The 13,851-nt window shown below is 38.0% G+C and overlaps 1 protein-coding gene across 11 annotated transcripts in view; it reads right to left on the bottom strand.

Moving 5' to 3' along the window:
* LOC106182023 (uncharacterized) overlaps positions 1–13,851 on the bottom strand; it is a 43,304-nt gene that overhangs the window by 23,930 nt on the left and 5,523 nt on the right. Inside the window, exons 3-9 of one of the 11 annotated variants that reach the window (XM_087005931.1) lie at positions 10,890–12,825; positions 5,910–6,034; positions 4,609–4,710; positions 2,760–2,864; positions 1,348–1,485; positions 705–896; positions 124–234 (exon numbers count right to left, since the gene is read on the bottom strand). In XM_087005931.1, coding sequence (XP_086862057.1) covers positions 124–234; positions 705–896; positions 1,348–1,485; positions 2,760–2,864; positions 4,609–4,710; positions 5,910–6,034; positions 10,890–12,799 — 2,683 coding nt within the window. In that variant the 5' untranslated portion in view covers positions 12,800–12,825. Of the gene's footprint in view, positions 1–123; positions 235–704; positions 897–1,347; positions 1,486–2,759; positions 2,865–4,608; positions 4,711–5,909; positions 6,035–8,028; positions 8,589–10,889; positions 12,826–13,851 lie in introns of those variants that run through there. The other 10 variants (XM_087005932.1, XM_087005939.1, XM_087005940.1 and 7 more) reach the window with 10 other exon arrangements.

Here is a 13,851-nt window from a genome sequence, read left to right as displayed (position 1 = left end):
ACAACCACTTTTCATCCATTGGAAGTATTCTTTTTCATTTCATTTCTTTCCGAAGTGAAATTTGTTAACAGAACAATCATGATTATCAATCACATTACTTAAATGACTGGATAATATCCTTACAATCTAGCTCCAAGTCATCTGGTGTGTAAGTAGTGTCTGACTCTGTCACTGTGGAGAAGCCAGACATAAGAGATACATTATCACTTTCCTGTCTATCCAATGGTTGTTTGACTGAAATAAATCACAGTATAAACATGTATCTTGTGTGATGGAAGGTGTGGAGGGCAAGCAACCCATATCTTATGATAGGAAGGAGTGGGGAAATGGCTACATACTCTTATGTCATTTAAGGTGTGGGGAGTGATATAAGACCATTTACATTACAGAAAATTGTGGTTTATTAACTGTCTGAATGTGCTACAGCCTGGTACTTAAAGGAGAAAATAATGGTCCAATATTCAAAGAAATGCTCCATATATGTCAAATTAATCTGTTATCGGGAATTAAAACATGCAAACATATCTCTTGCTACAAAAAAATTACTTCCACAAAAGGGTTACATGACTGCAAGCAAGCTTTACAAAAAGCTACATAAAAAACTGAATGAATACTTGAGCTAAGAGGACATCAACGGAGCTAGGACGACAATAATGGATTTCAGGGACATTTGGTTGATGTTTTCAGTTTTAAGTCAGTAGTACCTGGGAAATCATTATGGTAATCATAGGAAGCCAGAGACTCGGTATCAGCAGTATTTCCATCATGATCAGCTTCATCAGGGGGTATTGCATGCTCTAGATCGGATTTGTTCCCATTTATACCACTAGGTGTCTCTGCTGTCATATCAGCAGATTTTTGTGTAATATCTAATTTCATTGCTGAAGATTTGGTTCCTGTTGAAATCAAGGAATTTGCATCAATCAACATCTTATAATCAGTTCTCAAAGGAGACAAAAGTTAGTATAGTAGATTTCAATCATGAATATACTGGGGTTATCATTTACAAAATCTGTGATTAAAAAGCATTTGTCTAGCAATGCACATGCCGCACATGAAATTGTATTGCTACTTATTTAATCACTTTTTTTTTTTACATGTAGTTTGTATAGAATGTCACATTCTTGTTGCTGGACACAAAGGCACTGTTGAGTTTAATGCGCATTAGCATGCAAACCTCACTATAAAATATGCTAGCAGCCTGATAAGTTAATCAACATTAAAACACAAAGCTATAATAATGCTGGTTTCATATGGCTGGCGTGGTCCAACACTTTTCTCATTTACTGTTATTTAAATTTGGGCCTCCCAAAACCTTCAAATGGTGTCAAAAGTTAGCTATTGTACCTTCAAACTCAAACTCATCCTCAGCGGCTGTAACTTCAGTGACTGTGGTGTCTGAGCCACTACTATTGTGGCGACTGCGTTCTTTGACGCTACATGCGTCATCACTTTGTGAAGTACTAGTGCTTACTTCGGAAGACACTGCAAAAAGATGGCTGGACCTTTAAAAAAATCTTTCCCTGCCAAATCCAATTTATAATTCTGAAAACATTTTTATTTTCAGCAGCCTTTTTTGTCCTGTCATATTTCATGCCATATTAAAAAATCATTATTTCCAAATATAATGTAAGTTGCCTGTTTGAATTTTTCCTGACTCATCAATGTCAGTGACAAATATAGCACTGTTGGTGGTTATTTCATAATACTACTACAAGTATATAATGTAGAGAGAGAAAGAGGGAGATTTATATTTATCACAGAATTTGAATTAATGGTTTAGACATTAGAAGGGCAGTTAAAAAGTGATGAACATGTAGAATCTGCAGTCTTTGGTAAGGGGTATATCTGATTTGTTACTGCAGTCTAGACTGGCTGTGTTAGCTGTAAGTGGGCAAAAAGGCCAGATGTTTTAGTATATAAATCAATATGTCAGTACTATCTGAAATAAACAAAATTATAAGCGAATAAAAAAAGAACTAAAATTACATTATGTTAGTGAAATTACTGGAATAAAAATATGAAAATGAAAACTTTGACCACAAAAGCTTATATTTAATCATTTCACTTAACATGCAGTTAAAATATAGCATGGGTCAATTTTATTACAAGCTAGTGAATAAAAATACTAAAATCAGGCAAATAAATGCAAACACTTGTTTAGCAAAATGTATTTCATCAAAATGACTACAAAAACTTAATATTTAAAAAAAAACCTATATATAATAAAAAAAAATATCAAGAAGATAACTCCTACTTTCTATATACAAACAATCTCTATAACAACACCAACACTGTACACAATACAATGAAAGCTGTGTTAGTGATACACAACAGTGAGATGAACCGAGAACACAGCACTGTTAACTATAGGTCATATCCATGGTCAGTAAACAGTTAATTTGGGACTGAAATACACAGCTACAAACAAAACCTAACAACACTGAAGTCACTGAGGCTCGCTTTCCCTTCCCCAAATACCCGATCTCAACCTGGCTTTAAATGTATGCAGCAAACATAAGACTTAACAAAATCATTTCTCAACATGAGGTAATGGAATCAACTTATCTCTTAAAACCTGAAAGTGCACCGAGTCAGTGGTGGTCATTCTTCACAACCAGGCTGAGACCAGTTCTTAGGGAGTTCAGCAAACTGCACATGTGCTACATACATACATACTGTAAGGGAGGGAAAAAGAAAGGGGGTTGGGCAACCAAATTAGCGCCATAGTATATAATATAACAGCCTTGTGGATGTACCTTGGGGGCTACTGGAGTCAGCAGCACTGGATTTATCAGTATATTTATCTGTAGGATATTTGTCAAAACAGAGTTGCCATATCCTGTTGGATTCCTCGTCACCTTCTAAAACAAAAGAAAGCAGCAGCATTAGTATGGTGTCTGAACTGCACCAACATGGCTACAGAAACAATACACAGCTTTTGTAACAGTGACAGTAAAAATATTGTAGTCATCTGGCTAACATTACAGAAACGTCACTATAGCACCCAGGTGACTGTTACAGTAACAGTACCACATTGTAGCAACTTGGCTACAGCAACAACACTACACAATCCCTAGGCTACATGGGCAGTAACAACGTCACACCATCACATCTACAGTAACAGGAACACAACTACAGTACCCTGAGCTACATTTACATGAAGAATGTAACATCACCTACATAGATGGTTAAAGCACGTATTATTTCACTAACAGTGTTCCACTGAGAGAACCTTACCGCACACAGGTTATATAAGTATGCAACATGTACATCCTACCTTATCAGCTAATAACTTGAACAGGAAAATAATTTCTACTTCAGTTAAATAATATAACTTCCGTCAATATTCTCCACACCTGTGGTACCTCACCTCCCACTGTATAGTTAGTGTCTCTCCTGTCTCCTAACTCCTCTATGAACCTCTTGAGTCCATTCCACATAGACAGGTATAATGCCATATTGTTGTACCGTGATAATAAATGACTCTTAGCATGAGCCGTGGTGATCAGACACACTAATAGATGCACACTCTTTTCAAAAGCAGTACACAATGTTGACAGCAAAAGTCGAGTTAATGGCACAATCCATTATGGAGTTATCAGTGTAGAGAAAATTTCTGCCCCTATAATGACCAAGAATAGCCCAACTCTTCAAGCCATGTCACTGGCTTTCACAACAAGTTATGGAACATCACAAGTATGAATAAAAGACACCAAAAGGTCACAATACAATAATATGCAAGCCCTGTTGATGTATTACATAATGTGGAATGGTTCAAAATAACTATTCTCTTCATGTATATAAACTATTTCTCATGAAGTTTCCTAGGTCTAATCACCTTATGCATCTCTCATTCAAAGCTTTTCTGTGTTAATATGCAATACAATACCATTACCTAATAGAGGGCTAGTACTGATTTATCCTTCAGTACACTGAATTAGTAAAACTATTATTACAAGCTTGAAGGTATAAAATTGGCTAAAATCCCTAATGTACAATTTTAAGTCTAAATATCTTAAGTTGTCAACAGTTAACTTACACACTGCCTCTATATTTCTAGTAAACATTACAATCAGAATGCTTTTGCTAATCCAACTAATTTAGTTCATACTTCAGATTGAGTAAAATACACCTTGCAGAGATGGTATGGGGCTTTATCATATGGAACGACTTCAATCCAAACAGAAAGTCTGTAGACAATCAAGCAACAAAGAAGAATTGCTGATATTCATTAAAGACTAAATGAGGGAGAAAAGGTTGATCTAAAATTGGTCTACAGATGCATAGTTCTAGCAGCAAAAAAAATCAGAAATGTCTATTTGGCTAAGAGGAATCTTGTCAAACAATAATTAAGAGAACATATCTTCAAATTCATAATGAATACACAATGAGATGGGGAAAGAGATAAATCCTAACAATAAAAGCTAATTTTTTTTCTTAGTCTAAACCACACAAGTATTCTGCTGGTGCATACTAGTACACAAAATGAACACAAAATAATCTATAACCAATAACTACAAGTCAGATAATTTCCCCACTACTTTTTTCCATATTAGTATGTTAACTACAGTACTTAAGGTACCCCGGGTTATTTTCTACTTATACCTGTAACGTCTTTGAATGAATCCTCTATATAACCGTCCTCAGCTTCTGTTTCAGTATCTGTGTCAGTTTTGATAATGTAAGGAGAAACGGTAGTTTGATCTGCTGGAAGAGACACATGAGACATGCATGGTTAGAACAATCTGACAAAGACCCTGTCATTGTGGATCATCCTGGGTCATTGTGGAAAAAGAAATGGAAAAAAAAAAAAAAAGAGTGAAGAATTATAAAATTGCACGGCCCCAAGCAATATGAGACAATTGCTTTTAACAGCCTAAGATTTTACATAGGTTGTAACCTATTCATAAAGATAATTAGAGTTTGTCCTAGTGAATTAAACATTATCTGCATGCCATGCATATCTAGTGTGGACAATCAAAAAATAATTCTACATCAATTCTAAGTGAAGTTATCTGGAAGGCATGCACATCTCTTCAATATGGGTTGATTTCATATAAATACACACTGAGATGGAAGTTCATGTTCTTCGGATTAAAAAAGTTTGACCATTGCATCCCTGATATAATTCTATTTCCATGCTGAGAATTTATAAAATAATATGTACTATGGATCTTGATTCTGATTTCTCTTTGCAATGTGAAGAGAATCCTGTGCTCTGAACATGACCTCATTTGCCCTCCCCTTACTAATAATATGACATAAATGAGTAATAAATCTAAAAATTTATTAGAATATTCGACAGAGCTCTATGTATGCCTGTGCCTGAGTGGTAATGGTATGGCAATGAAATATGAAGGCTACATGCAAGTGACTCACTGAGTTCACTGTGGAGGAAGCAAAACTGACCCCAAACTGCACTTTTGGTAAACCAAAATCGTAATAAACTTGACAGGTTAAAAATATACCATTTTTCAAATATAAGCTATAATTAATATACAAAATGGGAGTAAAACGTTTCATTTAAAATTGTTTCTAAGGCAACTATATCTAGTGGCTGTTCAAAACACTACATATAATTTTATCTACCACTTGTGGGGCGACAACACCATGACAGGCTGACAGGATGACAACAACAACAAAAACAACAATAATGACAACAATATAATATCTCTATACACATCCACATGTCACATTGGTCAGCTAGTGACAGCTATGCACACAAAGCATGCTGACTTACCTCTAACAGTTGGAGAGATGTACTGTGTCAGACCTGTGGAAAGGAGGGAACAAAGCCCTATCAGGAGAAGGTGCTTTATCTGGCTGGAATAAAAAATTTCTGCTCTGTTTTTCCTTATAAAATCCCACCACACTTCACAGTATCATTCCTCAGAAATATAACTCACCCTCCCCACTCAAGTCTCCATCCGTGTGAGGTACGTCTGGTTCCTCGTGTCCGTCTCCTTCCTCTCGTTCCGTTAAAAGCTGCACTACCTCGTTTGCCTCTTCTTCATTAAGAATATCAGGTTGGCTGGAAGCAAGATTGATATCCGTTAGAAAGAAATCGGTGAAGTCTGGGGACATACGACATCCTTTTTTCCAGCAGCTGGCAAATAAATCCTTCATTGTTTATGTAAAAAGACAGCATTGGCTGATCAATTGGCGTCCAGTGAAAATGCCACACAAATTGCCATTGTGATGTCCTGCCTGACCAGATCCAGTGCTGTGTAAGCTAGTACTAAGCTATAGCAGAGGCTGTAGTAGTATAAAGCAGAAACCAGGTGACTCAAGGTGTATTGGGCAAGAACTGTACTGATGACACCCACAGAGTACACAGCTGTTTACTAATATTTCTCTCACCGAGATTGATCATCCACTTAAGATTTATCTTCTGACATTTCCTCAGAAAAAAAATATATAGTGAAGGTACAGTGCTAGGTTAAGTAAATGAGTCAATTTGCTGCACCTGGCGCAGTGCTACAGAGCAAGGCACTCGCTCAGTAATCAGTCTGGCCCTTTAATAACACCTGGCACCCCCAAAACAACAACATACACAAACAGCTGATTGGGACCACAACATCTTCACAACAAATGGGATGGATATATTCCAACCAGTGTGTCTGCCAAAGATAAGCACTTCCACAGTTTAACAAAACATATTGAATTTCTTATCCTGAGCTGTGAACAACAACATGCACAAAAGGCTGATTTGAAAATAACATCTTCACATCAAATGTAATTTTGAAACTATTCTGACAGCCACAGACAAATAATTAACTTTCTGAGTAGACCAGTTGGTTTAATTTCTTAATCGAGACAATGAACAATGACACAAAGAAACCATTTACCTGGAAAACAACAAATTGGACCGGTACAAGATGCAAATATGAACTTAATGTTCGGACAAGAGGTTTTTCTCTGTAAAAATTAATGAGTAAGGCTTCGTTCACATGCAATGTCTATTTTCTATTTTCTATTTTCTATTTTCGGTATGTCTTATGATCACGGTCTGTGCACTGAATATCCCGCGGCGTAATTACTGGCAGCGCGAGCCAGTTACTATAAGTTACTATAAGTAACTGGCTCGCGCTGCCAGTAATTACGCGGCGGGATATTCAGTGCACAGACCGTGATCATAAGACATACCGAAAATAGAAAATAGAAAATAGAAAATAGACATTGCATGTGAACGAAGCCTAAGTGATCCTAAAAAACAACTTCAGAAAATGAAATCTCCAATTATAATAGCCAAATTTAATAAAATTTTCAATACAGCCTTTGAACAGTAGACTAGGTGAAATGGCTTTTTTTAAAACTCAATTTAACTTGGCATGTCAGTCTAGGACATCACTGCCAGTTTTTCAGATCAATTAATCAGGAAAAGGAGGTTAACATCAGGTTACCTTTCTGATGCCTGTATGACTGACTGACCCATAAATATATAAATAAAACACACTGGGGCCTTCACCTCCATGACTAAGAAAATGAAATTAGCCGATAAAGATAAAACAACAGCAAGTATCAACAGGAAGATGTGATTTTTGGGTATTCTGGTTATTTAAGGTTTCTTGGTTTCTCTTGTACCACAGGTTAAGCTGTTTACTACTCTGCTACAGTTAATGACAGGTGTGTGTCTTCACTGGAGACAACAAACAAAATAATTCATCCTTTGGTGACCTTACAGTATGGGACATTATCTTACCTGTCAGTTAACTAGTGGTAACTCATTGATATTATGTGGACAAATAAAAAAAGGTTGACTTCAAATTTCTACAAGCTTGAGCATTCAGCAATGATCTCAATTCATAACCCAGGAGAAAAAAATTCTAAAAATCTTCCTTTCCTATCAATTCAATTTATCTCAGCTGCTGAACCAAGTGAAAAGTAATAATGAGTAGCAGCACACACGAGTTGTTGCCAAGCCTAATCATGACCTCCCATCACATTTGTACCTGTTCTCCTACATCTTCACACTACTTCGTATAATTCAAACCTTACTCTCTGCCTAATGTCTCTGTTCAGTACCTTATAATATCTCCCGTGGACCCATGAACAGCTTTGGTGTGCTGTCTCCTGTGGGTATGAGTGTGTGCTCTCTGTGCCGCGTTCCCTGTCAGTATACGCCGCCTTGCATGTGGACTCTCTATCATACGATACAGGGTCTCCCTGGATGCCAGTGGCACTGGTAAAGGATGGGCAACCTCTGAACTGGCCATACCTCACTCAGTAAAATTAATGACTGTTCTACTAGCACATACAAAGTCAGCACGCTGCTCACTGGTGGGATGGGACACTTTTCACCAGTAGTTGAATGATCCTAGTATTCCTTATATTCCTTGTAGTGAATCAACTTGTATATCTACTAAGTACAGTGTCCATCATTTTGAGAGTGAAAATTGAAGCTTTGGTCACTAACTAAAGTCAATTTTTGTCCCAGTATTCACTTTCATTCCTTATTAGATCCCTGCCAAGAATCACTTGTAAAACAGCTCTGTTCTGCCAATTTACTCCAGACATTCCTTCTTACAAAACTGCATTAAATGAGCACCTTGGACCGACTGTATGTAAAACAAGAGCACTCAGGTCAGCACTAATTACACCCACAAAAATCGCATCCATTCTGATCAAATCAAGCTATGTGACAGTACCACAATGGAGCTAATAGGTAGACAAACATGCCTCAATGAATGGCCTCCTATTAGACAGAGACAGCCCTTTAATCACTTGTTATCACTGCCTTACAATCACAAACTGGTTATGCTGATAGGCATCACATACACGAATATAAGAAGTACCTGCCGATTTCCTGAGATCTTCAGGTTTACAACAGCAGTTAACTATTTTCTCATCTTTACATCACAAACCGCAAATGACTGTTTATCTTAGGATATTGGTATTTTCATAAACATCCGCCCACTCGAACAAATCTTATTACAAAGTTATTTTCAATGGACATTGTAAATTTTACATCCCTGGTATACACATATAAATGGGTTAGTTTTATGGAGCAGCACCTGTACTGCCCAGTATCACTTACCTAGCAGGTAACTACAGTCCTCACATTGAAAAGATAAACTGACACAGTTTAACTGCATTGTAGAAAGTTAAAGTACCTGGTACATTAAACCCCCTTGCAATACTTCTAGGCAATAAAACTGTAAGCAATTATTTACATTCCTTTGACCTTTGTGGTTTCTTCCCAAGCAACCCATCAAAAAGTCATAATCAATCTTCAGAAAAGTAATAAAAGGTTTGTGATTTTATTCACCGCAACATTGTGGCTGTAAGCTTACATTTATTTCATTTAAATATTTCATATTCAAAGATTTAAAGACTGACATCACTGTCGGCTAACATTCCCATTAATAACAGACTCATAATTGTGTTTACACAAATAAATTAATGGGCAACAGTTATTGTAATTTCCACTACACTATCAGCGATGTCCTATGTTATCCTGGAAAGTCTTCAAGCACTCCTATATGGGTCCTCACAAAGGAAATATTGTGACTTTTATTAAACATCTCCCAACAAAATGTTTACCAGGTAAAGTAAATGTGTTAGGTGAGACAGAGGAAGCAATCCCAGATACATCAGTCACATTCCGGGTCAAAAATACAGAGCAGACAGTGAATGAACTGCTTGGTAATGACTTTTAACTCCACTGCCAATCTCAGAGGAATGTGTAAGAGCTTAAAAAAGTATCTTACGTCTGTTGGTTCTAATTTAAGAATAGAGGAAAAAAACTCTAATATCAAATTTCCCACTCAGTAGGTCTGTACATGGACGATCTTACCAAAGATAATTTATTGCGCATCAGCCTGATTGAACCACCTCTCAACTCCAACTGGTTGGCTTAGGTATTTTTTTCTTTTTCATTTGCCCTTAACACACCAAATAGATAAATGGAGAACGGGAAAATATAGCTGATAGTGATCTTGCCTAACTGTTGTGTTCATAAATCATCCTCAACAACAGTCGTTTATCACTGAAGGTTATTCCTTTTGTCCTCATATGAATTTTGTCCACTATAAGATTGTTCATATGTACAAAATGTTTTCCAGTTTAAAAACCATCCTATCACTGATGTTATCACACATTCAGAAGACTGAGTTAACACACCTGGTTGATAAAAAATGAGTGCCTTCCCTGAGGGATAGTAAGCCGAACCAGCAGGGAGACATTTTCCTCACCACCTGTGAGCTGTCAGAAACCATAAAAACATTTTTCTCTGTCCCCACTAAAAGGACAACATTGTCCTCTCTAATTCGGGCACTGAATTGACCAGGAATCAACCGTTGTCTATCTGGGTAGACTTTATTTAATTTCTCCTTCTTTCCCCACCTCTTTTTTATTAGGATAATTTATGACATTTTATAAGCTTTTATTTCCTGACCACTGCCAGCAGCTCAGATAAAACACTTGGAATACAATACTGGTGGAATATGTATACCACTGCTGACCTTAGACCAACTAGTGTCAGTAGTAACACATTTAGATATAGGCACCACTGTGAACCAGTGATCCGTGTCAACACTATTCTCACCTGAACACCATATACCCAATCCGGAAAGTTTAACATAAAGTTCAAATGCATTTTTTAAACAGCAAAAGAGCTTTTACAACAGGCAGTCACATTATGTAATATAATATACTGATGTGTCAACTAAACTATTTCAGAATCATGTTTTCAATACAGAATGGTTTGGATATGAAAGCATAGTAATAAGCACGGAACCAATAACAGAACATATTTCTTGCAAGTTGTACTTGATTTTACCATCTAAATATTATTCTATATTATGAAAAACAGAAAGTGAAAAGTTTAAAAAAAGGTATCAATTTGTGAAAAACTGAACTGATACTGCAGAACAAAATGGACTTACTTGATACTCAGGAGATGTTCCTGTTCAGATGGTGTCATAGAATCCACACTGCTTGCCCCTGGGCTAGGCTCTGGCTTCATCCCTAGATCACCAATACTGCCATTCACCTGCACTGTCAATGGTTTAGTTTCTTGCATAGAATGATCTCTGTGGTGGTCATTACACTCTTGGTCACTACTGACCACTTCTCCCATCAGGCCAGGAGAACCCCTGTCCTGGACTGGACTACTGGGAGTGATCTTAATGGAGGATTGAAAGGTAGTTGTTTCCGTAGGCTCTGGTTGTTGCTGTTTTGGTTCGGCTATGGGTTTCACTTGTTCTGCTGGGCTGGTTACAGGAGAGGGTTTCAGTTCACTATCAGTCAAGTCAGTTAGACTGCTCCTATATGACCCCACACTGGTGTTAGAAATTTCACCAAGTTTTGTCAAGTCTGAGGCTCCCACTTTATCGTCCACATTTTCTGAACTTCTTGAGTATCTTTGAGCTTTATATCTGGCCCACGGCCTCAGTTTCACATCGTCTGGTGATGTTGTATTACTGGTGGTGGCGGTGGCTTGAGAAGGCTCGGCCTGTGATGTGCTTTCTTTATTGTCCCTGTTTCCATCAGACATCCCATATGTGCGATCCCAGTAACTATCTGCCTGCTGAAGAGACGCCATGATCTCGTCTTTACTCAGCGACCTGACCACTGCCTGGGGCGCATTGGGTTTCGAGTCCTCCTCCTCTCTATTGCTATCTTTACGTGGACGCGGAGCAGGTTGTGGAGGCTGCTGTGGTTCATCCCGTTTTGGTTGAGAAGACTCGTTATTAAACCTATTCTGTAACCCCCGTGTTCCCAAGGTAACAGTTGTTGTTGATACCCGTGGGGAGGGTTCCTGACTGCTATCACTGTCAGACAGTCTAGTTGGTCGTTGTGCTCTCTCTATACCCCGTGGAGGGTTATAAGGCTTGGGTCCTTTGTACTTTGGAATGCCATCATCAGTAATACTGCTTCTTTGAAAAGCACACGTTAAATCCCCCTCTGATTTGGTAATATTACTTGCCTTGTATCTTGCCAGCCTATCTGATACATCGTTTAGTTGATGTGTTGTGCTATTGCCATTGTATGTAGCGTGTTTGTCTTTAGCATCTTCCAAGGTGTCTGCTGAGCCAAGGCGTTCACGTTTTGGAGGATGTGTGGACACATGATGATCAGCTATCTTTTCCATTTCTGATGGATCTGATGTTGAACGCATTTTTCCTATAGACTCCTGTGAGGGTGACCGCAGCCGCGAGGCAGGACTGACGGCCCTGTTTGGGGAGGGTTCTGGGGAACGTAGTGGAGAGTGGACATTGATTCTATGCTGCCGCATCCAGGACACTTCCTGTTCCTGCTTCTTACGATTCTCTTCCTCCATCTTAGCAAACATGGCACGAGTAAAATTAAAGCGTTGAAGATGGCTCGTTGTTTCATAAGTTTTCAATGGATCATTTTTGGTCTCTGTAGACTTTAAGAAGTTCCTGTCTGGAATTCTTTTGCGTTTGGCATCTGGTGAGCGTTCTGTATTCTGAACTTCATTATTATTATTAACCCCCTGTGCTGACACCCCCATCCTGGGCACTGCAGTCTGGCGGGGTTCCAGTGGTGTTCGACGTGCATCTTCTGACTTGCTGCGTGGGCGCACTTCTTTCTTTCCATCCTGAAATGCTTTATTTGCTTGAAACATTGTTTTTATCCGACTAACATGGTTACCATATCCAGGATCTGTATTTTGTGTTTCTGCATTTTCTGGTTTATCAAACCTAGCCTTTGCTGCCTGAAAACTCCTGACATGTCGCGTTGAAGGTTTAGTTTCGAACTGCTCGAGCCCATCACGACTGCCACTCCGCACTCTACTAGCAGCAATCACTTGGCTACGCAGGTCCGCCATTATTGCACTTTGGCCAGTGAAGGGTCCTAAAACAGTAGATAACACATTAAAATTCTGATCCATACATCCCGATACACCAACTAATACTATTGTTCTACTAATAAATAACCGAGACAATATTAAGTACCGAAATCTCAAACAAGCAAGCAAAAATAAAAAGTTAGAAAACATTAGGTAAAGAAATTTCAAACAAACAAGCAAAAAAGAAAAAATGTTGTGATTTTAGTCTGTTTTGAAAACTTAGTTAATCTATTTGCCAGTCTACAATCTTTCATTCACGTGTGGGCGGGCAATGAGTCTAAGCTGGTTTTATTAAACCCAGAATGTCAAATCCACTCACACTGCTTAAAGTTCATGGGCAAATCTGTCAATTTAAATCACACAACAAATGAACCTGCAAGATCATCCACAATTTATTTAAAGTAACCATATCCGGCATTTATCAAGCTCAGCAACATAACCTTATCTCTGGTTCACTTTTGGCTTAAAACCAAGTTTTATATGAAGTAGGAATACATAAAAGAAATCAGTTACAGTCCGATCCATACAAGAGACTAATAATAGGAGAAAGCGTATGTTACATTCTGAACAAAAGCATAACATTATCTAGTCCAAACAACAACAAGTTTGAAGCTAGTCTAGATAACCACAAGGGGGCGTACATAAGAGTTCACAGTACACCCAGGTTACTGCATAGACTTACATATTAACAAGTCGTCTGTAAATAAGTCACTCATTTATTTCAAACTCATCCTTGGTGAGCACGCAATGCATACTGAGAACAATGAACTACACTTACTCTTCCCATTCTATTAACCTGACCCTCCTACCTTCATCTCTTTTCATCAATACTAAAAGCAGCACCAGGCCAAACGCATTATGTTAACTCAATTCTATCTCAGGTCATATACTAGCACTAAAAGAAACCACTCCATACACAGCTGACTTATTTTACCACAAGTTTCTGATGACTTCCAAAACTGCTCGCAGGCAACAAGGGGCATAACTACATCAGCCTTGGCATAAAGAATTGCCCCTCTGCATACTTGTGT

Source organism: Lingula anatina, chromosome 2 (assembly GCF_051362555.1).
Source record: "Lingula anatina isolate TDL-2025a chromosome 2, LinAna3.0, whole genome shotgun sequence".
NCBI classification, from domain to species: Eukaryota; Metazoa; Brachiopoda; class Lingulata; order Lingulida; family Lingulidae; genus Lingula; species Lingula anatina.
The sequence above is the reverse complement of the archived record's forward strand: the minus strand, read 5'-3'. Positions and strand labels throughout refer to the sequence as shown.